General features: G+C 44.4%; 1 protein-coding gene across 5 annotated transcripts in view; it reads left to right on the top strand.

Annotated features, from left to right (window-relative positions):
* PUM1 (pumilio RNA binding family member 1) overlaps positions 1-20,097 on the top strand; it is a 50,865-nt gene extending 30,768 nt beyond the window's left edge. For all 5 annotated transcript variants that reach the window (XM_044287923.1, XM_044287922.1, XM_044287921.1 and 2 more), the window contains exons 13-22: positions 374-658; positions 773-1,009; positions 3,909-4,176; positions 5,072-5,201; positions 7,055-7,189; positions 14,285-14,422; positions 14,519-14,644; positions 16,757-16,878; positions 17,522-17,714; positions 18,451-20,097. In XM_044287923.1, the coding sequence (XP_044143858.1) occupies positions 374-658; positions 773-1,009; positions 3,909-4,176; positions 5,072-5,201; positions 7,055-7,189; positions 14,285-14,422; positions 14,519-14,644; positions 16,757-16,878; positions 17,522-17,714; positions 18,451-18,582 (1,766 nt within the window). In that variant the 3' untranslated portion in view covers positions 18,583-20,097. The remainder of the gene's footprint in view (positions 1-373; positions 659-772; positions 1,010-3,908; positions 4,177-5,071; positions 5,202-7,054; positions 7,190-14,284; positions 14,423-14,518; positions 14,645-16,756; positions 16,879-17,521; positions 17,715-18,450) is intronic.
* Positions 20,098-25,701: the final 5,604 nt, after the last annotated feature.

Genomic DNA, 25,701 nt, shown 5'->3' with positions numbered 1-25,701 from the left:
AAAGTCAGCTCCCTCCTCCTGAAACCTGTGGCATCGGCTGCTAGATAATCTCCCCATTTTGTACATCCTGAGAGGGGACAGATAACTTCTATGCAGAATAAACAGCTGAGTCAATCTATTATTTACCAACGGAGAAACCTTGGTGGGAACCAGCAGGGCTTCCTCCCACTCTTCAGCATCAAGTGTCGGATAGTAGATTTCCATTTAGCTTCCACCTCCAGCGGACATGTCTGTATACTTAGTTCACATTGTAATATTCGGTGAAAGGTCCTCTTTAATTTCAGTTTGGCATTTTCAGTTATATATTTGATGTGGAATACCACTTGGTGTATTTTTTTTTATAACTTTTTCTGTTTTTCTTTTGTGCCTCTAGCTGTTGCCGCTGCAGCTGCCTCAGCCAATGGACCAGGTGGCAATAATAATGGACCCTTTCGCCAGTTAAATTCTCAGCAACCTCAGGGACAGCCGCAGCCACAGGGCAACCAGAATCTGCCCTCAAACTCTTTTTATGCCAATAGCTCCCTGACCAGTAACTCCCAAAGTAGCTCCTTGTTTTCACAGAGTTCAGGTCAACCGGCAAACAGCTCGTTGGGGTTTGGCAGTAGCGGATCGTTAGGTGCGACGCTTAGTTCAGCACTTGGTGGCTTTGGAACAGCAGGTAAATTAACAGTAGCATCTTCTCAATGGTCATAGCTTCTTTGGTGCTTTGAGCTTGGAAATGTAACAGTCATAACTGCTGCAGACTAATTGGTTTTATTTTTTCTTACACTAGTTGCCAATTCCAACACTGGCAGTGGATCACGCCGCGATTCTCTAACTGGCAGCACTGACTTATACAAAAGGACTTCCAGTAGCTTGAATCCAATTGGCCATAGTTTCTACAATGGTCTTGGCTTTTCTTCCTCTCCTGGTCCTGTAGGCATGCCCCTTGCCAGCCAGGGGCCCAGCCATTCCCAGACACCGCCACCTTCCTTATCATCCCATGGGTCGTCTTCCAGCCTCAACCTTGGTAAGAGATTTAATTTGTTTTATACATGCACTTATGTTTCTTAGATCGGACAAAGGTACATAACTATGTATTCTGTCAGTAAGGCTTGATTTAAATCAAAGTTTTCTACATAAAGACTAATTCTTGCTGGTATAACTTATAATATGCAAGTAGATTTTTAGAATAACAACTTTTCATATTAGTTTGATTAGGTTTATTCTGCATTCGTAGGTTTGTAGAAGTTAGGATTAAGGCCTCTTTCTCAACTCTGTTCATGTTATAACATTTTTGCTGTGAAGTAAAAAGTAAACCAAACATCTGTGATAATATCTTGTAGGCAGAGAAACTGCCCTCTGGAAGAGCATGACATTGTGAATGGATTAATGGAATTTATTTACCCAAAATATTCAACCTATACAGCTTTGGGGTACTTTCATGCTTGCGGCAGGACGGATCCGACAGGCTGTTCACCCTGTCGGATCCGTCCTTCCGCTATTTCGCGGTGCTGCCGCTCAGTCCCCATTGACTATATAATGGGGGCGGAGCACCGGCGCAGCACTGCAGTTCGCGGTGAGAGGCCGCTGGACTAAAGTCGGACATGCAGGACTTTTAGTCCGGCGACCTTTCGCCATGCACCGTGGTCCTGCTCCGGAGCTCCGCCCCCGTCCCCATTATAGTCAATAGGGATGGAGCGGCGGCACGGCGAACCAGCGGAAGGACTGATTCGACAGGGTGAACAGCCTGTCGAATCCGTCCTGCAGCAAGTGTGAAAGTAGCCTTATTCTACATAATTAAAAAACTAATCTTTATTTCATGATGGAATAACCTTTGGATGGTAATAGATTTTCCTCAAAAAGCATTTTATTAAATCATAGATTTTTATCCACCCTGTATGCTATACATTCTGCTATCTCTTTTGCAGCTATGATGCATACTTTTATGCTATTGTCTTTAATAAGGCATATCTGTTACATCCTATTATAAAGGGGTTGGCTCAGAATTCAGCAGTAACTTTTTAAATACTGTTTTGGGGGTGGGGGGGCATATACTCTGTCTGGGACTGTATCTATATCATTTAGGGCTGAAACACTTTAATATGCACACTTTAAAAATAATGGAGAGCAAAACATGCTTTTAAAGAACTCTGGTTGTGTAGGAGAAACTTGATCACATTTTCAGACTGTATTCCCTCTAGAAGAAAGCATAGAGGGAAGCGACTGCCATTAATAAGATGTAACTTATAGCTGCTCGACGGTGGCACTGAATTCCTGTCTGTGGTTGACTACTTATTCATTGCTTCTCCTCTAGTAGTTGTGTCTTAACAGGCAAATACATTGCAAAACAAGCGATATTTTCAGTGCTTGGATGGAGTTCACCTTAAATATTGTATTACCTTTGTAGCTGGGTGTATTAAAGTGATTGCTTACTACCACAGGTTTTATAGCACCTGCTAGCATTTTCTTAAAGGAGTTGTGCCAAGTTTTAAAGTTAACCCCTATTTACAGAAATAACATACTAATCGTGAGGATTCAACCCAGGACCCCCATTAATACCAATAACAGGGGTTCCGTTCCGCCGATGTGATGGTGATGTGTTCTGCCGCTCTATTTATTCTCTATCGGATTGCTGTCCGGCGGTCCCATAGAGAATGAATGGAGCAGCCGGTTGCATGATCGACCTGCTGCTCCATCAGCTCAGGGAAACTCGGCCACCATTCTCTGGATTGGCAGAGGCCCCAGCAGTCAAAGGCTGGGTTCACACGGGCGTGACGGATTTGTTCAGGATGCGTCCCGGGTGTATTGCGGCAAACCCGCGTGAGTAGGTACGCAATTAGTCAGTTTTGACTGCGATTGCGTTCGTCGGTTTTTATCGCGTCGGTGCAATGTGTTTTGCACGCGCGTGATGATAAAAAAATGAATGTGGTACCCAGACCCGAATTTCTTCACAGAAGTTCAGGTTTGGGTAAGGTGTTGTGTAGATTGTATTATTTTCCCTTATTACATGGTTATAAGGGAAAATAGCATTCTGAATACAGAATGCATAGCACAATAGGGCTGGAGGGGGGTTAAAAAAAAATATTATAATTTAACTCTCGCGTAGCTGGCATCTCTTCTGTCTTCATCTGTGAGGTAAAGGACCTGTGATGTCACTGCGCTCATCACATGGAGATGGATCATGTGATGGACCATGTTGATGGATCACGTGACGTCATCACGGGACCTTTACCTCACAGATGAAGACAGAAGAGATGCCGGCTGCGCAAACAAGTGGATTAAGGTGAGTTAAATTATTATTATCATTATAATTTTTTTAACCCCTCCAGCCCTATTGTACTATGCATTCTGTATTCAGAATGCTATTATTTTGGTTATAAGGGAAAATAATAATGATCAGGTCCCCATCCCGATTGTCTCCTAGCAACCGTGCATGAAAATCGCACCGCATCCGCACTTGCTTGCGGATGCTTGCGATTTTCACGCAGCCCCATTCACTTTTATGGGCCCTGCGTTGCGTGTAACACACACAATATAGAGCATGCTGCGATTTTCATGCAACGCACAAGTGATTAGTGGAAAATCACTGCTCATGTGCACAGCCCCACAGAAATGAATGGGTCCGGATTCAGTGCGGGTGCAATGCGTTCACCTCACGTATTGCACCCGTGCGGAAATCTCGCCCGTGTGAACCCGGCCAAACAACGCCCCACGACTGTGAATAGGGATAATTTTTAAGTGTTTTACCAAATTTTTAGAGTATTTCATTTATTTCCAACAATAGTTGTATTTTCTGATAGAATGCATTGAGGGACTCAACTATCATGTCTTGAATAAGATAGTGGAATAGCAATGTTTTAGAACCATTGACCTGGCCGCTATACATTACTGTATTTCTAACAATTGAATATTTCTTGTTTTCATAGGAGGCCTGACTAATGGTAGTGGCCGTTATATATCTGCTGCACCAGGAGCAGAGGCAAAGTACCGCAGTGCGAGCAGTGCATCAAGCTTGTTTAGTCCTAGCAGCACATTGTTTCCATCTTCTAGACTTCGTTATGGCATGTCCGATGTAATGCCATCAGGTAGAAGCAGGTTGCTGGAGGACTTCAGGAACAACCGCTATCCTAACCTACAGCTAAGAGAAATAGCTGGTCATATTATGGAGTTTTCCCAGGACCAGCATGGGTCAAGGTAATTCACAAAAACAGTTTTTACATCTCTTGCATCTGACGTTTGCCTTGATGTATTGTATTATAACTTAATTCACAGCCTATATAGACTGTACGTCATATGACAAATATAAATGTTACTTATACATAGGGCTGTGTTTTTTGGGGGGGAGATGGGGGAAATCTTTTTTTTTTTTTTTTTTTTTTTCTTTTATGGACAATTATAACCTTTTTGATTATTTATTTTTTTCCCAAAAAGAGGACATCCTACCCGGGAGAGTGGGTGGCGATACTACAAGAGATAGAATAGAAAGCATAATCTATAGAACAGCTTCAGACAAATTATCCTAGAAATCTATGACACAAATGATTGTTTTGCTTGCCAAATTTGGCACTGACTTGCGATATTTCACTCCTTTCATCGCTGACTCCAAGAGTTTGGTATTGGACATTACAGGAAGGAGGGATAAGATGAGAGAAGCACAACTTCCAGCATTTCCCTGGCTCACATTGAATCAATTGCTTCTCCAATTTATTCTCCTTCACCACATGTCAACACTGGTCCTTCCACACTACTTCTTTTCTTTCTGATGAACTCTCCGCCCCTTCTGTACCGATCATATGGTGATGACTAGAACAGCGCAATCTGTGCGGGTATCTTCAATCCCTGCTGTCAACATCAGGATTAATAGCACGGGCAGCAGGGCCTGAAGAGACTACACCTCCTGCGCTGGTACAGTAGGCCGGAAGAAAAGATTCTTCTGTTTTTATCATTTTCAAAAATAAACATTTTAGACTCTAAAAGGACGAATTAATCAAATTAATTAGATTAATTGCCCAGTCCTGCTTATAGATGTAGCAGCATTACAGCTTAGAAATATTGTTGCTGCTAAGCTCCATGTTGTATTATTGGACAGGTTCATACAGCTAAAGCTTGAGCGTGCAACTCCAGCAGAGAGGCAGTTGGTATTCAATGAGATCCTACAAGCGGCGTATCAATTGATGGTGGATGTGTTTGGGAACTACGTCATACAGAAGTTCTTTGAGGTTGGTACCTAGTATATACATAGGTTGCTTTCCAACTGTATTGCTGTGTGCATGCGACTATAATACTAGTCATTGTGCCACTGTTGCAGTTAAAGGGAACCTGTCATCAACTTTATGCTGCCCATACTAACAGCAGCATAAAGTAGAGACAGGTGAGTTGATTTCAGCGGTCTGTCATTTAGAAGTTAAAAGTAAGGGGTTGCCAAGAACCAACATCGCAATCATTGCAGACCGGGCCTGGAAAGGAGGTCATAGTTATACATAAATTCCTGCTCTCCCTGTCCACCTGCTGATGATTGACAGGCTTCTACCTAGTTTTCTTCATCTCTCTCTAGAGAATTTATGAATTGTCAGTCATCAGCAGGTGGGCCGGAGAGCAGGAGATTATGAATAACTGACTCTTCTCAGGTAGATTTGACTCTTTTCTAGGCCTTGGCTGCAATGATTATGATGCTGGTTCTCGGCAACCACTTACTTTTAGCTCATGAAATTAGCATTTCTGTCATTTTATGCTGCCCTCAGTGAGGTCAGCATAAGGGCTTGTGTATTTTGCGGTCCGCAAAAAATACCGATGACATTCCGTATTTTGCGGAACAGAACAGCTGGCCCTTTATAGAACAGTACTATCCTTGTCCGTAATGCGGACAATAATAGGACATGTTCTATTTTTTTGCAGAACAGAAATACGGACATACAGAAACTGAATGCACACGGAGTAACTTCCATGTATTTTGCAGACCCGTTGACATGACTGGTTTCGCATACGATCCGCAAAGATAAAACGGAACTGACATAGAAAGAAAATACGTTTTGTGTGCATGAGCCCTAAAGTTGGTGACAGGTTCTCTTTAAAGCGTACCTAACCTTTCAACAAACTTTGCATTAATCAATAGTACAGTGTGTGTACGTGAGTACATTATATGCTTTATATCTGGATTTTTTGTTTTAGCAGTGTTTTCCTCTGTATGCTGTATCTTTTAAGTTTGCAATTTCCCAGATCTGGTGGATGGAGACGAACTCCCATACACTGCATACAGAAAGTATAGGACAACGTGCTGGCTAACTTTATCGCAGTCACACAGAAGTAGCCCCAGAATCATAGAGGACATTACGGAATAGTACTGACCTGTACTAATGTGAATATAGCACGTGTGCTGAGACATAAACTGTTTATTTAGCAATGCAGTCTCTCAAGCTGTGTCTCACTAATTTCCTATTCAATCCTCCCCTTTCCACTTGTATGGGATGATCTGATCCTTCAGTGAGCAATAGCTGTTTCTCATGATTTTGTAAGACAGAGGACAAGTTCTACTAATGTATCTGCACTGAAAATCTGTCTAAAACTAGGTATAAAAAGATTCCACCATATTTCCAACATGCTTGAGAGATGGGTGGGGTTCAAGACGCACCAAAATTGCACCACAATTCTGATATACAGTAAAAATCAGTCTCATATTAACCAATCAATACTTGGTCAAGTGTCTATGCCTGCACCACATTTCTCATCCAGCCTGAGCCCCTGTGATCGGGTGCAGGTCTAGACAGCCTGTCTAAGCTTATGCCATCTATAGGATTAGTAAATCTGGGCCACAGTCATTTTAGAAAAGGGAGGGGGAAAAACAGCTGATCACTCTAGAACCCAATTTTCTCTGACAAAATATATTTCATATATATAGTTTCTTATGGTTGCTTGTACTATTGATTTATGCAGAGTGGTGTGAAAAGTTGGTGACATTTAAATTGTCTCTAACAGAATAGATCATGGTTGTGCAGTACATATTTGTATGCATTTTAATAAGTTTTCATAAAATTTTACAGCGAACTAGACATTTTAATGCATACGATCTTTGCAGTTTGGAAGCCTTGAACAGAAGTTGGCGCTAGCAGAACGTATCCGTGGACATGTACTATCCCTGGCTTTACAGATGTATGGCTGTCGGGTGATACAGAAGGCTTTAGAGTTTATCCCACCTGACCAACAAGTCATTGTAAGTAAATTGCTAACTAAGGCCCTATACATTCCCCTTCAGCATGAAGTAGAAAACACTTGAGGGGAACTGAATCATAACTGATTCCGTAGTTTTCTATGGGATCGTGCATATAAATCTGTAGTGATGCTGGATGTAACATATCACTGGATAGAAAACGTTACTTGCTCAGTTTTTCTGTCTGGTGCTATAAAACAACTGACCAGGCACAACTGATAAATGTGAACCTAACCTAAATTGTCTTTGATTTTAATAAAAAAAAAATATATATATATATATATCTTAGTGATTCTACTTTTATTTATTCTTTTCCTGTACATGATTAAGGGATGTCGGGAGGGGCAAAAGACAGATACCAGCCTGAGTGCATGCTGCTATATATATATATATATATAATATATTTTTTTTTTTTTTTTAACTCCCGCAGAAATGTCCTATCCTTGTCCCACCTCAAAGTGGTATCCTTATCCTTTTTCTTTTTGCAGGGCCGTGGAATGGACTTACAGATGTGGACAGCACACGGGTGTGCTGTCCGCATCTGTTGCGGCCCCATTGAGATGAATGGGTCTGCATCTGATCCGCAAAAAAGCGGATGGGATGCAGGCCAAAACTACGACCATGTACATGATCCCTAAAAGGAAATTATCTACACATGTTCTGTAATAAGTGGTATGGAAAATGAAAACTCGCACAGGAGTTTCACTCCAGACTTATTACTGAGAAAATAAAATAAAATCTGACCATAACAGCACTGATTGGACAGTGTTGGGCTGTGTCTAGACCCACTCCCAACTGGTAACACCCAGTTGCCAATTTATTAATATATTTCTCTAGGAATTAAAGAGGGATTGCACAATGACGAGTTGTAAGAGACAATGCTCCAAAATAAATTCATGCAGAATTCAAGTATTTATAAAAAATTCATGTCAGAAAAGTTGACGTATCCCCTTTAAGGGAATGTCTCATTTAATCAAATGGCATTTATATCGATAAAGTTAATACAAGTCACTTACTAATGTATTGTGATCATCCATATTGCCTCATTTGTTAGCTTGATTCATTTTTCCATCATGTTATATACACTGCTCGTATCCAGAAGTTTTGACCACCCTGCAGTCCAACAGCTGTGGCCGTGCTTGCACACTATACGAAAAAGCGTCAGCCTGTCTGGCGGTCAGAACCATGAAAGTGCACATAGGCACACATGTCCAGCAACTCCTGCCCCGGCCATTAGTTCCAGTTCCTGCTCTATCCTATATGTTGAATTAGATTATCTGCTCATGGATTTACAGGGAATTTCTCGCCCATTTTCCTTGGGGGACACAGACCTTGGGTATAGCTCAGCTCCCTAGGAGGCGTGACACTAAGTAAAACTGTTAAGCCCCTCCTCCATCAGCTATACCCTCAGCCTGGAGAGAGAGACTGCCAGTTTTAGCTTAGTGTCCAAGGAGGCAAGACACTCCCTGCTACTGCAGGGCTGTTTTCTCCTTGTTATTTTTATTTTTTCTTCTAATTTTGTGGATCTGGGCAGCAATGGCTCCCCTACATCCCGCCAGCTAGGGGGTCGCCCGCACGCCAAGCCCCTCTTCCAGCTTCCTGCCACTGCGGTGCCAGTGGCTGAAGGGGCGACCCTGCTGGAAAGTACTGAGGGTGAAGACGTCGGACGGTGAGATGGCTATTCCAGCCCATACCCCGTCCCTATCTGCAGCATCTACCCCTCTGGGTAAGGGGGGCACCCGTGGTCGCTCATTCTGAGCGCTCATCTGCAGGACAATGCAGCACAGCAGCATACATTCGGGGCTGACTCCATTTTTCTCTTCCCGCCGCCGCCCGCTCCGTTCCGAGAATGGGGGGCGGGGCTTAGCGGTCCCGGCAGGGGGCGGGGCTTACGCGCCATTTTGGGGGCGGAGCTACGTTCTCCTTCACAGGAGACATTTCAAGCGCTGGAGGGGGCGGAGCTTGTTCCCTGCGCTTTCTGCTGAGGTTTCCCGCGCTTCCTCACTCCTGACAGGAAGCTGGGACACGGTGGGGGACTCTAACCTCCTGTGTACATCGCTCGGCTTCTGTGGGCGCTCTCTGCTGCTCACTGCTGTTCACTGCTTCTCTGCTGCTGCTGATCTGGGCCATCTCCTGACGTTCTTCTGAGGCACTGGTAGGACAGTTAACCCTCTCCTAACCCTCCTGGTCATAGCTGCTATAACCCTTTGTGGTCTCTATATTAGAGTACAACCACACTTCAGCATGTCAGATCCCACAGGTGCCCCCAAACCCTGGTACCATGCCTGTACCGCCTGTAAAGAACTTTTTCCGCGTGGGCAATCTGAGCCGCATTGCCTTGCATGTCAGGCCCCGGTGCAGGGCCCGCTTCCCGCTGCGCCCCCCGGTGCTTCTGAACCCCCTGACTGGGCTAGGTCTCTGTCTCAGGCGGTGGAAAGCCTTACACACGTAGTGGGCCGTCTCGTGGATAGACCGCCTCTCCCGCAGGCTGCCACAATCCCTGTCGCACCCGCTGGGACTACCGTTTCTGCCGCCCCCACTGGTTCCCTGCCTCCCAGCGAATCTTCCAGGGCCCGGCTTACTCAGAAACGTTCAAGGGTTGAGCGCACATCTTCTCCAGATGCTTCGCTCTCTCCGCCATGCGTGCGAGCTCAGTCAAGTCTATCCTCTCAAAGGGATACGCTTTCTGAGGGAGAACTGGCGGATTCGGACGTGGACATGGACTCAGAGCTTCCGTCCAAATTGGCGTCCGCGGTGGGGCATCTTGTCACTAGCATCCGTGATACCTTTCAGCTACACGATGACCCCCCCCAGCTCTGAACAGGCCGGCGTGTCCTTTCTCCGCCCCAAACAGGCCTCCAAGGTTTTTCCCATACACGCTGATTTTTCTTCTGTGGTATCCAAGGCTTGGACTCGGCCTAACGTCCGCTTTATTACACCCAAAAAGCTGGACATTTGTTATCCCTTTCCAGCGGATTCTGTGACCACGTGGACATCCCCGCCTAAGGTTGATCCTCCCGTGGCTCGCCTGTCCAAAAGCACTACTATTCCTGTACAGGACGGATCTTCCCTCCAGTCTGTTGAGGACCGTCGTACGGAATCCCTCTCCAAGGCCATATTTACTGCCTCTGGTTCGGCCCTTAGACCGGTCTTTGCCTCCGCCTGGGTTGGCAAAGCGGTCTCTGAATGGGGTTTGCAACTGGAACGGGAGTTAGGGTCGGACGTCCCTGTTCAGGACCTCCGTTCCTTAGCCCAACTAATTGTTCAGGCCGGAAAATTCGTCTGTGAGGCTTCCCTTGATGCGGGTGCCCTCATTGCCCGTTCCTCTGCCCTGGCAGTTTCTGTCAGGAGGGAACTCTGGCTGAAGGTTTGGGCGGCGGATGCCGCTTCCAAACGCTCTTTGGCCGGCCTACCATTCACGGGTTCCCGCCTGTTCGGAACCCGTCTGGACGAACTTATATCAGAGGCCACGGGTGGGAAGAGTACTCACCTCCCCCAGTCCAGGCCAATGGGCGCCCCCCGTGGTCGCGCTGGTTCGTCCCGTTTTCGGTCCTTTCGCAAGCCCACCGGGTCTAGACCCGCGGCCAGTTCTTCTTTCTCTGGCCCAGCCCAGGATAGACGCAAGAAGCCGTTTTTTTCGGACGCAACCTACCTGGCGCAAGTCCCAGCCTGCACGGGCTCCCACAGGCCAGCAGCCCTCTGCCTGAAGGTCCGCCCCCACCCACCCGGGTGGGGGGCCGCCTTCTCCTATTCAGGAACGTATGGCGGGCCCACATCTCAGACGCATGGGCGCTCGAGATTGTATCTTGCGGATACAAAATCGAATTTGCGTCCATTCCGCCAGACCGTTTCTTCCGATCCCGTCCTCCGCGAGATCCCGTACGAGTGGCCGCCTTCTTCGCGGCCATTCACTCTCTAATGGACAAGGGTGTCGTCGCCCCCGTGCCTCCGACGGAAAGGTTCAGGGGGTTCTACTCGAACCTCTTTGTGGTTCCCAAGAAGGAAGGCTCAGTGCGTCCGATCTTGGACCTAAAACGCCTGAACCGTTTTCTCCGACTGCAGAGATTCCGGATGGAGTCTCTCAGGTCCGCAGTGGCCTCCCTGGAAAGAGGGGATTTCATGGCCTCAATCGACATTCAGGATGCATACCTCCACGTTCCGGTTGCTCCATGTCATCACCGCTTCCTGCGCTTCGCGGTGGGGGACGATCACTTCCAATTCGTCGCCCTTCCCTTTGGTCTGGCGACGGCTCCTCGAGTGTTCACCAAGGTCCTGGCCCCTGTCTTGGCCCTTCTACGTTCAAGAAGTGTTTTTCTTCTCCCATACTTGGACGACATCCTGGTCAAGGCACCCTCCTTCTCTCAGACATCCCGCAGTGTGGAACTCACTCTGGAGACCCTCACGCGGTTCGGTTGGATTATCAACCACCCCAAATCTTCCCTTACCCCCTCCAGACGGCTGATCTTCCTGGGGATGCTCCTGGATACAGAGTTGGCGGAGGTCCGCCTTCCGTCGGACAAGCGTCTGGCCCTTCGCGAGTCGGTTCGCAGTCTCCTCCGTCATCACCGCCCTTCCCTCAGATCCAGCATGCGGTTGTTGGGAAAGATGGTTGCCTGTTTCGAAGCGGTGCCGTTCGCACAATTCCGATCCCGCACCTTTCAGAGGGCAATTCTGTCGGCCTGGGACAAATCACCGAGGAGTCTGGACAGGACCTTTCTTCTGCCTCCCCTGGCTCGGGCTTCCCTCGGCTGGTGGTTGCATATCCCTCTAAGGGGGAAGTCCTTCCTTCCACTGAACTGGCTGGTGATTACCACAGATGCCAGCTTACGGGGGTGGGGGGGGTTTTCCCTCCCCGGTCCGTCCAGGGCGTTTGGTCTCTATCGGAGTCCGGACTTCCAATCAATATTCTGGAACTGAGGGCGATTCTTCTGTCCCTCAGACACTGGACCCATCTGCTGAGGGGCCACCCTGTTCGGATCCAATCGGACAATGCCACGGCTGTGGCATACATAAACCATCAGGGAGGCACTCGCAGCGCTGCAAGAGGTGACCCTCATTCTCCTCTGGGCGGAGACGCACGTGCCGGCCTTATCTGCGATTTACATCCCGGGGGTGGACAACTGGGCGGCGGATTTCCTCAGCCGGTCCACCATCGACCCGGGAGAATGGTCCCTGCACCCAGAGGTGTTCGAAGCCCTTTGTCTTCGCTGGGGTCGCCCCGACGTGGACCTCATGGCCTCCAAATTCAACCACAAGGTCCCCCTATACCTGGCCAGGGCACGGGACCCGAAGGCATACGGCGCCGACGCGCTCGTCCTTCCGTGGCGCGAATTCTCCCTTCTGTACGTCTTTCCTCCTTTTCCCCTCCTGCCACGGGTTCTTCGGAGGATCGCGGCAGAGGGCGTCCCCGCGATTCTAATCGCCCCGGATTGGCCCCGCCGGTCTTGGTACGCCGACCTAATGTTGCTGTTGGCAGACGCACCGTGGCCACTGCCCTCCAGGGAAGACCTTCTCTCTCAGGGACCGATCTTCCACGAGCATTTAGGCTCGCTACGTTTGACGGCGTGGCTATTGAGACCGCCGTCTTAACGCGACGGGGTTTCTCCGCGGACGTAGTCCGCACCATGATCCGTGCTCGTAAGCCCGTATCCTCTAGGATCTACTATCGGGTTTGGAGGTCCTATCTGGGGTTCTGTGAGTCCCGGAGCATCCCACCTCTCCGGTTTTCTCTTCCCACACTCCTGTCCTTCCTCCAGTCGGGTCTGGACCTGGGGCTGTGCCTCAGTTCTCTGAAGGGTCAGATTTCGGCGCTGTCTATTCTTCTCCAGCGTCCCCTGGCCCCTCTAGGGCCAAGTAAGACCTTCTTACAAGGGGTGGCTCACTCTGTTCCGCCGTACCGCCCTCCAGTTCCTTCCTGGGACCTGAATGTGGTGCTCTCGGCGCTCCACTCAGCCCCCTTCGAGCCTTTACGGGAGGTCTCCCTTCGCCTTCTGTCCTGCAAGGTCATCTTTCTTGTGGCCGTCACGTCTCTCCGACGGGTGTCGGAGTTAGCGGCTCTTTCTTGCTCCGAACCTTTCCTGATCTTCCACCAGGATAAGGTTGTGCTTCGGCCTGTCCCGACTTTCCTGCCAAAGGTGGTCTCCGCCTTTCACATCAATGAGGACATCGTCCTTCCGTCGCTCTGTCCCTCTCCTTCCCACCCCAGAGAACGGGAACTGCACCGTCTGGATGTGGTCAGGGCGTTGAGGATTTACTTGGAGGTCACTGGGTCCTTTCGGCGCACGGACTCCCTGTTTGTGGTTCCGGAGGGTTCGCGCAAAGGGTTGGCGGTCTCCAAGGTGGCTATTGCCCGTTTCATTAAACTGGCGGTGTCTGAGGCTTATCGAGCCAAGGGCAGACCTCCGCATTTCGGCGTCACTGCTCATTCCACCAGAGCAGTCGGAGCTTCCTGGGCGCAGAGGCATCGGGCCTCGGCTGAACAGTTGTGCAAAGCGGCCACTTGGTCCTCCCTGCACACTTTCACAAAGTTCTATAGGGTGCATACGCATGCATCAGCGGATGCTGCTTTGGGCCGCCTGGTTTTGCAGGCAGCGGTTTCCTGATGCTCTGGTGGTGTTCAGCCTTGGGTTTGTGGTCCCTCCCTTCTTGGACTGCTCTTGAACGTCCCAAGGTCTGTGTCCCCCAAGGAAAATGGGCGAGAAAAGGAGATTTTTGTATAACTTACCAGTTAAATCTCTTTCTCGCTCTTCCTTGGGGGACACAGCACCCACCCTTCTGTGTTTGGTTACAGGGTTATGGTTTGGCGCCCCGTTGGGTTGCTGACTGGTTGTTTCCGTTATTGGTTGTTATCCTTTCACTACTTGGACACGCAACTGGTAGCCTCTATCTCCAGGCTGAGGGTATAGCTGATGGAGGAGGGGCTTAACAGTTTTACTTAGTGTCACGCCTCCTAGGGAGCTGAGCTATACCCAAGGTCTGTGTCCCCCAAGGAAGAGCGAGAAAGAGATTTAACTGGTAAGTTATACAAAAATCTCCTTTTTCTCACCTTTTTATTTTTTTTTTAATATGACTATTTACTTTTCTGTTTCTGTCTTTTAGAATGAAATGGTTCGGGAGCTAGATGGTCACGTTTTGAAGTGTGTTAAAGACCAAAATGGAAATCATGTTGTACAGAAATGTATAGAGTGTGTCCAGCCGCAGTCTCTGCAGTTCATCATTGATGCCTTTAAGAGTCAGGTAGGTATTAAAGCTAGAAAGATGAGGAGGTTTGCTTTCATCTCTACAACTTGGTATGAGAATACTTTTTGAACTCACAGGGTATTCATTTTGCAGGTGTTTGCGCTATCCACGCATCCGTATGGCTGCAGAGTTATTCAGAGGATTTTGGAGCATTGCCTTCCTGAGCAAACACTGCCCATTCTGGAGGAGTTGCACCAGCACACTGAGCAGTTGGTACAGGTATGAGATAAATATTAGTAGGTGAATTGATAACTGTGAGGAAGGGTGGCCATATAAATGTCAGTTGAACCCACCTACCATCTATTATGTAGGGCAGCCACCTCCCCAGTGTTGGGTGCCTGACGTCAGCTTTCTGCCGGTACATGATTTGCTGAGCCAAGCTTGCGCGTCCATGGAGCTAGTTTACAGCTGTCTAACTTGTATGGCCAGCCTTGGGCTAGGGCTGCACACAGACATTTGACGTGTGCAGCAGTTAAATGCACTCTTAACATGCAAAATGTTCTGCTCAATAAGATGTCTTTTATCTTAGACTACTGAGGGCCACCTGCCTATGTTTATATGCAGTTTGTCCTCCTGGCAAAAGTCTATTTCATTAATGGAATGGCCTTCATTTTATTAACCCACAATAGGCAGTTGTTTTTTGTTTTTCAGAGTTGTTTTTTGTTTTTCAGAGTTGTTTTTCAGAGTTGTTTTTCAGAAAAAAGCTACCAGTACACTACTAATCTTTTGAAAGGGGACTTGGCAGTGATGTGAATAATTGTTCATTAAATGTTTCTAGTAGTATCAGTCATTTCATTTCATACATTAGGAATCCCTTAAAGATGAATTCCAGTTGTTTGACGGTATTTCCTATTCACAGGATAGAGGATAACTATTAGATCGGTGGGGTCCTACTGCTCATGAGAACAGGGGCCCCCGTACCCCCTGAAATAGTGCAGTCAGTCGTGCATACGTGCGGCCGCTCCACTCATTTCTATAAGAATTCTGCAGATAGCCAAGCACTGTACTCTATCTCCGGAACTCCCATAGAAATTAATGGCGCGGCCATGTGCATGAACTGTGCAGGGACACCCTCCAACTGATAACACCCAGATGGACCATTATTACAGACTGCTGGCAATTCATTTATTAACATCTGAAAGGAAGAATGGCACAGCATACAGTCGTAAGAATAGACATGGGAATGCAAGCAGTTACTGACCCAGACATGTCAGCAGAGGATACAGGTTCTCTTTAAACGTGTTGTCTTATGGCAACCCCTACAGTGAAACTGGCCAAACTATCAGATCAGACTGGTTGTCTAGATCTAGAGACAACCCCATTCACTTTAATTTTTAAATGTGAGTGTTGGTAAATTGATGAATTGCAAATTTGTAGAAAAGCATAGCATTTTAGGAGATTACAGTCTTTTACACCAGTGTAGATGCAACTTTCAAGTGATAATGTAACAAAACCTAAGTATAGGATGAAAAAATATTTTGTCAAACATTTAAAGGAGTTTTCCAAGATTCTGCTATGTTTAGCCTATCTTTAGGATAGGTCATCAATAGCAGTCAGTGAGTGACCAACTCCTGGGACCCCCACTGATCAGCTGCAGCCTCCTCAAGGTTTACCAAGCACAGCTCTGTCCATTAGATAGCAGCCATGCTTGGTAATGCAGCTCGGCGCTATTCACTTGAATGGGAGTTGAGCGGTGCTTGGGCCTCGTGACATCACTGGCCTAGGAAGCACCACCGTTTCAAACGGCTGATCGGAAGGGGTGTGGGACCCCTGCCGATCTGACATTGGTGACGTATCCTGAGATGTCATCAGAATTTTGGAAAACCCCTTTAGGATTGCTGTGACTTAGTCCTCAACAACTGCTATATATACTCTGAATATTATCAGTAAATTGCTTTGGACATGTGTTTTGAATTTTTCTTTTTACGCATTTACTTGTTTATCTGCCAGACTTCCTTAGGCCTCTTGCACACGACCACTTGAATGGGGTCCACGATCCGTCCGTTCCGCAAAAAGATAGAACAAGTTCTATATTTTTGCGGAACGGAAGAGCGTTCCGTTCCGCATCGTATCTCCAGATTTGCGGACACATTCAAGTGATGTGAACACAATAGTACTTTGCATAATGCACTATAGACTGTAAAGTAGCATCTGGCCACATAAAACACTGAGAAACAGCAAAAAACAAACAATTTTAATTAAAAATACATTTGACTGTGTTCCTGCCATTTGTTAGCCCTTGTAACACCAGTTATGTGGAATATCTTTACACTACTTTATAATACATAGGTGCTTTTCCTCTAATAATTGCCTGTTTCATTTTGGTTACAGGATCAATATGGGAACTATGTCATTCAGCATGTTTTAGAACATGGCCGACCTGAAGACAAGAGTAAGATTGTTGCAGAGATTCGGGGCAATGTCCTTGTTCTAAGTCAGCACAAGTTTGCTAGGTGTGTTTTCCGTGGCGAAAATCTTATAAGTCTGTTTCAAGGGCCATGTATGTTCTCTGTAAAGGGGGGGGGGGATTCATTTGCTTCTATTTTACTCAATATACCTAGTGTATTGCAAAATGTATTGCATGTTTATTTTTTATGTCCTCTAATAATTACCACATTTCATCATTTCAAAGCCCATTGAGCATTCACTTGGCAGGCACTGGCTAAGTGCATTATAAAAAGCAGAAAGCACTACTCTGACCCTCATCATTTCTTTGCTGGGGTTATCCATAACAGCTCCTTTCAGTGAGAAAGAGAGGGGATAGTCATCTACTGCTAATTATTCTCAGCAGATGTGTTGAAACTTGGCAGGGATCAGGGCAGATAGCAGCCTGCACCCTGGCCATGCAGTATCAATTAAATGGGAAAACATGGGGTGTAACTATGTAAACTAATGGATTCAAGTATGGGCATTTGTTTTGAGAAATATTGAGGTGGGGGATTTCGGTTCTCTAGAATTTTTGTGTGCCCAATAATTCCAACCCATGCCTGTGAAGTGTTGGTATCTGTGGGGCCAGTGAGTTCCAACAGTAATTTAAAGGGAATGCTTCACTTGGACTCATTCGCTGTTATTTTTTTTTCTCTGTTTTGGTCACAGTAATGTGGTGGAGAAATGTGTGACACATGCCTCTCGCACAGAGCGGGCAATGCTTATTGATGAAGTTTGTTCAATGAATGATGGGCCTCACAGTGCCTTATACACCATGATGAAGGATCAGTATGCCAACTACGTGGTGCAGAAAATGATTGATGTGGCAGAGCCAGCACAGCGTAAAATTGTCATGCACAAGGTGAGTAAAAGACTTCAGCTAAAGTATGCATGTCTTTAGACTTGGTACACATACTGTATTTGAGGTAGGGCTAAGAATCCTTAAAGGGGTAGCGCAAAAATGGGGCAGGAGGTTTGCAATCCCACCGGATTTGCCAGACCTGTAAATGACAAATGACTTACCTGATTCCCGGTGCCGGCTCCCTACTCCTTCTCCTCCAGGCCTGCGAGGGACTCACCGCCACGGCCAGTGATTGGATGCAAAAATTATGTTTTTTCAAAACACCTTTAAGGCTAGTTGTGGCGGCAATCCGGCGTTGCTGGAGGTTTGTGATAATGGGGACTGGGTGGAGATCCGGCAAATATGCAGAGAAACGGCTGGATCTCCACTCTGTCCCCATTTTAGTGAATGGGGCCAGACGGAACTTTACAAACTTCGAACCATGCTGTAATGCAGAGCGATCTGGAACAACCTGCCGGATTGCCATCACTAGTGTGTAACTACTAGCCTAGGGCCTAGTCCACATTTCAGTGTGTTCCATCAGTGATTTTTAAACCAAAACCAGGAATGGAGCCTTCAGTGCAGATCTTTCCTTTCTACTTTATCAATGAAGTGTGAACTAGGCCTAACACTGCCCTCAGTGGCTGGAGTCTACTCCTCCCAATTATTGACATTCTTGTATCTTAGTTTAACGAGCCTCATATGAGTGTGTATGATGCATGCTAAGCCTCACTTATTTTTGTATTTTGTTTTTTAGATTAGACCGCACATTGCCACCCTTCGTAAATATACATATGGCAAGCACATTCTTGCTAAGCTGGAGAAATACTACATGAAGAACGGTATGGATCTAGGGCCAATGTGTGGTCCCTCCAATGGCATCATCTAGAGATCTTCCTGAACTCACTGTCTCTCCCTATTTCTGCCCACCGCGTGGGAGATTCAGAGCGTAGCTCTAATTTTCAACAAGCCCTTGTAAATGTCTTTAATTTTATTACACCTGACACATTAATTATTATTTTAAAGATCAATGTAATCCTCCCCACTGTATTTCTGTATAGAATCACTTGTACATATCTTGTACATGTCCCCCTCCCTTTCTGAACGCACCCTCCTCCATTATGTGCGCCAGAGCCAGTGTGAATAAATTTGCTCTTTATAAATTCCAAAAGGATACTGAAACTTTTTAAGCCAAAACACACTTTACCCTCTCTGCCTTTATTTTAAAACATTATTTGTTTAACCCAGAGTTCTCAGTCTGTCAATGTTTATATATATATATATATATATATATATATATATATATATATATATATATATATATATATATATATTATAAAATTTATGTACACATCATTTTTTTTTCCAAGTAAATTCTGTTTTATCGTGCAGATATTGGGATCGAGGCAGATGACCTGCCATTTTTACGACTATTTTGATTTCAAGAGACTTGCTTTAGCATGTCCACCTTAATTCTAACCCTCCTATACTCTTTTTCGCTTTGTATAAATATGTAGTGTATACTTGATATAGATATTTGCATATATATAAAACTTTGTAGTATTTTTCTTTTAATTTTTTTGATGTTTAAATACAGATGTATCCTGCAGTTAGTGGACATAAACCCTTTTGACTGTAAAATTGTACATTTGTAAAACCTCAGTAATGTAAATGTGAGTTTGAAAATCGACATAACCCCCTTCCTTTTTGGTAAGAGAAAAGAAAAGATGAAAAAAAAAGGAAAAAAAAACTTTAGGCCAAACTGTGCATTTTCAGAATTCTTCTACAGATATATTGGTCGTGATGTTGTAAATTGTAAATTGTAATTTCAGCCAGGCAAGACAAAACTGCATCTTTCCCCCGCCCCCCCCCCCCTTTTTTTTTTTATAGTTGGTGTTTCATTTGACTTCCACAAAGAATTTGGATAAGTGTTAAATTTGCTCTAAATTAGTGCAGCACTCTTTAAAACAATCAGCCAACTGCAAGTTGAATCTGAACTGAAGAACCCAATTAAATCTTAGTTATTCTTTATTGTACAGACTCTAATGTTTTGTTTTTTGCATTTTGTCTCACTTGTAAGTTGCTGTAACATATTGTCCACTTAATTCTTTCTTGTTTAAATATACAAATGTAATAGTTAAACGGTGTATATTTACAACAGACATTAAATCCCCTTCTTTTGTGTATATTACAATTGAATTTTCCAAGCACACTTGTTTAACTGTATGTGTATAATTAAGAATCCCCTTTTCAATTGCCAGATGGAGCAGGAGGGCAATGGGGAAGGGGCATTATTGGCCCTGTGGATGCTTCTGATTTAGCAATTATTTTTTTGTACTTTGTGTAGAATGTCTATAAACGATGTGTGATCTTTATTTTGAAAATTACAGAACTTTGGAATCTGTGTGTGTGTGGTGTCTGTTTCTATGAATTCAGCCCAAGCCTCTCAGTCTAGTAAATAACAATGCTGCCACAGCAAGACCTATGAAAATATGCAAGCTCGGCAAAACTTCACCTGAATAAGGGTACTTTCACACTAGCGTTATTCTTTTCTGGTATTGAGTTTCGTCCTAGGGGAAATGGAGAGCAATCTGTTCAGTATGAATCAGGATGTCTTCAGTTCAGTCACTCTTATGGTATTTGGCATGACAAAACTTTTCATTGAAATTCATTAATGCCGGATCCTGTTTTCCAGTCTGCGCATGCGCAGACCTTTAAAAATGCTAAAGATATACTGGATCCGCTTTTCCGGATGACACCGGAGAGACTGGTCCCGATCAGTCTACAAATGCTATCCGTTTTCACACTGATTTCCGGCGACGGAACTGCCTGCCGAATCTTCACAAGGCCGAAAAGACATTTGTCCATCCAGTTCGGCCTGTCCTCCTGCAAGTTGATCCAGAGGAAGGCAAAAAACCTGAGGTAGAAGCTAATTTTCCCCACTTTAGGGGAATAAAAATATCCATCCTGACTCCAATCAGGCAATCAGAATAACTCCCTGGATCAACGACCCCTCTCTAGTAGCTATAGCCTTTAATATTATTACACTCCAGAAATACATCCAGTCCCCTCTTGAATTCCTTAATTGTACTCTCCATCACCACCTTCTCAGACAGAGAGTTCCATAGTCTCACTGCTCTTACCGTAAAGAATCCTCTTCTATGTCTGTGTACAAACCTTCTTTCCTCCAGACGCAGAGGATGTCCCCTCGTCACAGTCCTGGGGATAAATAGATTATGGGAGAGATCTCTGTACTGACCCCTGATATATTTATACATAGTAATTAGATCTCCCCATAGTCTTCTTTTTTCTAAAGTGAATAAACCTAATTTTGATCATCTTTCAGGGTACTGTAGTTGCCCCATTCCAGTTATTACTTTAGTTGCCCTCCTCTGTACCCTCTCCAGCTCTGTCTGCCTTTTCACAGGAGCCCAGAACTGTACACAGTACTCCATGTGTGGTCTGACTAGCGATTTGTAAAGTGGTAGGACTGTGTTCTCATCACAGGCATCTATGCCCCTTTTGATGCAACCTATTATCTTATTGGCCTTGGCAGCAGCTGCCTGACACTGGTTTTTGCAGCTTAGTTTGCTGTTTATAAAAATTTCTAGATCCTTTTCCATGTCAGTATTACCGTACCGAATGGCTTACCATTTAGTATGTACGGGTGACTTGCATTATTCATTTCCATGTGCATAACTTTACATTTGTAAGTGTTAAACCTTATCTGCCCAAGCCTCCAATATATCCGGATCCCTCTGTAGTAGTATACTGCCCTCTTCAGTGTTAATTACTTTACACAGTTTAGTCTCATCTACAAAATTGATATTTTACTATGCAAGCCTTCTACAAGATCATTAATAAATATATTGAAGAGAATAGGGCCCAATACTGACCCCTGAGGTACTCCACTAGTGACAGTGACCCAATCTGAGTGTGTACCGTTAATAACCACCCTCTGTTTTCTATCATTGAGCCAGTTACTTGCCCACATACAGACATTTTCTCCCAGTCCGAGCATTCTCATTTTATAAACTAACCTTTTATGTGGTACAGAGTCAAATGCTTTGGAGAAGTCCAGATATATGACATCCATTGATTCGCCACTGTCAAGTCTAGAACTTACCTTCTCATAGAAACTGATTAAATTAGTTTGACATGACCGTTCCCTCATGAAGCCATGCTGATATGGTGTTATTTGCTTATTTCTGTTGAGATCCTCTAAGATAGCATCTCTTAGAAAATTACCTGTGGACTTCAAACCGTTTACCCACAACAGATGTTAAACTTACAGGCCTATAGTTTCCAGGTTTTTGGATTATTTTTAAATATTGGCACCACATTTGCTATGCGCCAATCCTGTGGGACATTACCTGTCAGTATAGAGTCCGCAAATATCAGAAATAAGGGTCTGGCTATGACATTATTAATTCCTTTAGGATACGGGGGTGTATGCCATCCGGTCCTGGCGATTTGTCCATTTTAATCTTTTTAAGTTGCTGTTGTACTTTTTCCTGGGTCAGACAGGACACTTTTAATGGGGAATTTTATTTTTACATTCGGCATGTCATCTGACAGTTTATTTTCCTCAGTGAATACATTGGGGAAAAAACTACTTAACAGCTTTGCTTTCTCCTCGTCGCTCTCTGCGACTCCCCCCTCATTACTCGTTAAAGGGCCGACACCTTCAGATTTATACTTTTTAACATTTATATAGTTGAAGAACATTTTAGGGTTAGTTTTACTCTTTGGCAATTAATCTCTTGGTCTCTAGTTTGGCCGCTTTTATTAGTTTTTTTTACATGTTCTATTTATCCACATTGTCTTTTTGTTCCTTAACCTTTTATTCCCATACGGTATGTACCTCTCACAATGAGATTTTAGGATGCTTTTAAAGATATCCCATGTTGTGGCTGTATTTTTATTTTTGAGGACTTTGTCCCAGTTTATTAGGCCTATGGCCTCTCTTAGTTGGCTAAATGTTGCTTTATTGAAGTTTGGTATTTTTGTTCCTCCCTGTAGAAACGCTCTTTTGAATGACAATTGGAAGGTTATTACTTTATGGTCACTATTTCCCAGGTGTCCCCCAACCTGCACATCTGATGTTCTGTCAGGGCTATTGGTTAATACTAAGTCCAGTATGGCCGTCCCTCTAGTCTGGTCCTGATCAGTTGGGAGAGGCAACTGTCTTTGGTAATTGCCAAGAACCTGTTTCCTTTATGATATATACAAGTTTCAGTTTCCCAGTCTATATCTGGGTAGTTGAAGTCCCCCATAATAACCACGTCCTTATCATTTGCTGCCTTGTCCATCTCGTTTAGTAGTAGATTTTCTGTGGACTCTGGTATATTAGGTGGTTTATAGTAAACTCCTATTAGTAATTTATTATTGTTTTTAGCTCCATGTATCTCTACCCACAGTGACTTGACATGTTCATGTCCCTCACTTATATCTTCCCGGAGTGTGGGCTTTAGATGGGACTTTACATAAAGGCATCCCCCCCCCCCCCCCCTCCCCCTCTGGTTTTGACGATCCTTTCTAAACAGACTGTAACCTTGTACATTAATTGCCCAGTATGAAAGTATACTAACATTTAGTGCAGGTTTAAATATCTGTAAGCATGTCTGCAAACTTCACTACATGGGAATGGGATGTTGAAATCAATGTACTTCGTTGCAGATTAGTAGTGCGGAATCCACTTAAAAAAAAAAAAAGTTACTACTCTTAAATGTAGTGTAAAAAAAAAGCTGTCATGTTTAACCACTACAAAAAATGTTTCATAATTATGGTTTATTTCTACTGTGAATTACAGTGCATGCTACTACACATGAATAGATTTCCAACTTCTATCCAGACCAATAGCCCAGTGTTGTGTGGGTTTATGTTTCTAGACACAACTTGGGGTGTGTTTTTTCTTTATTTTGTTTTCTTACATTTTATTTCCCCCTATTTGTATTTGAAAACTTAACACCCTGAGCATACTGCAATTTTTTTAACTATAAAGTCAAGCAACAAAAAAAGTCAGGAAATAGGTTTTAAAACCCCACTATTTGGACATGTTTAAGTACTTTTAATTGGGGGGGACAACACCATGGGTATAGGCCTGGCTACTAAGAGTTAGTCAGCCTGTTCCATTAAGGCTAAATGCACACAAACGTTTGTTTCCTTTTTTTTTCTGGGTTTTTTTTGTGGATAGGATGCGGACCCATTCATTTCAATGGGTCCGCAAAAAATGCGGACAGCACACAGTGTGCTATCCGCATCAGTATGTCCATTCTGTAGCCCTGCAAAGAGAAAAAAAAAAACATGTCCTATTCTTGTCCGTTTTAGGCATTGTTACAATAGATCCACACAAAAAAAAAAGGATGTCATTTTTCTATATATATTTTGCAGCTCCGCAATTTGCGGACCGCAGAACACATACAGTAGTCTGCATGTAGCCTAAAGCTCTAATGCCAAATATTGTCTCTAACACCAGCGACTTCATGGGCAGACATATTGGAAAACTTTAAATATTAACACGTTGAGGGAGCTCACCAGCTATTGTTGAGCACAGTCTACCGTTCACCCTATGGCACCAAAGAATACAAATCTATTATTGAGACCGGCTCTCAACAAATAACCTGTATTTTATTAATTCACCATTTGTATAAACATTCATTAAAATATTATTAAAAAAATGCATCAAAATATTGTACATTAATTATTGACCCAGGTATATATCATGCAGAGCTCACGCATAAAAAATATAAAAAGTGGCCGAACAGATTTGTTGCAACTGTGTTTTTAGACGGTAATTCATTCAATAGATATTATTGTCCATATGTAAATATTAGCGTCGGCTTAATTTCAGCTAGTCACATGTCTTTTTATTTTATTTTTTATTGTATTGGTGCTTGATATTACATATATCCGTGCATTTATATGGTCTATCTTGCATGTTAAGTAAATAGTGTACAGTGCATTGCAGAAGTATTTACCCTCGACTTTTTTTGTTTTGTTACATTACACCCTTAAGTTCAATGTTTTGTTAATCTGAATTCTATGTGATAAATCAGAACACAATAGTCTAAGTTGAAGTGAAATGAGAAAAATATATAAATAAAACTATTGTTTAGAAATAGAAAACAGAAAATTGGCATGTGGGTATGTATTCACCCCTTTTGTTAGGAAGCCCATAAAAAGCTCTGATGCAACCAATTGCCTGAGAAGTTGCATAATTTAGTGAAATGATGTCCATGTGTATGCAATCTAAGTGACACATGATCCGTCATTTACATATAAACTTTTTTTTTTTTTTTTAAAGGCCCCAGAGGCTGCAACACCTAAACAATAGGCATCACTAACCAAACACTGCCATGAAGACCAAGGAACTCTCCAAACAAGTTAGGCTCCATTCACACGTCCGCAGAATGGGTCTGCATCTGTTCTGCAATTTTGCGGAACGGGTGCGGACCCATTCATTCTCTATGGGGATGGAATGGATGCGGACAGCACACAGTGTGCTGTCTGCATCCGCAATTGCGGAGCGCGGCCCCGATCTTTGGGTCTGCAGCTCCGTAAAAGATGGAACATGTCCTTTTCTTGTCCGCAGCTTGCGGACAAGAATAGGCGTTTCTATGGGGGTGCCGGGCTGGTGTGTTGCGGACCCACAACACATCACGGACGTGTGAATGGAGCCTAAGGGAGAATGTTGTTGAGAAGTACAAGTCAGGGTTAAATTATAAAAAAAAAATCCAAATCTTTGATGATCCCCAGGAGCACCTTTAAATCTATCATAACCAAATGGAAAGAACATGGCACAACAGCAAACCTGCCAAGAGACGGCTGCCCACCAAAACTCATGGACTGGGCAAGGAGAGCATTAATCGGAGAGGCAGCACAGAGACCTAAGGTAACCCTGGAGGAGCTGCAGAGTTCCACAGCAGAGACTGGAGTATCTTTACATAGGATGACCATAAACCGTACGGTTCATAGAGTTGGGCTTTATGGCAGAGTGGGCAGAGGA

This window comes from Bufo gargarizans, chromosome 3 (assembly GCF_014858855.1).
Source record: "Bufo gargarizans isolate SCDJY-AF-19 chromosome 3, ASM1485885v1, whole genome shotgun sequence".
Lineage (NCBI taxonomy): Eukaryota > Metazoa > Chordata > Amphibia > Anura > Bufonidae > Bufo > Bufo gargarizans.
This window is presented reverse-complemented; position numbering and strand designations above follow the sequence as displayed.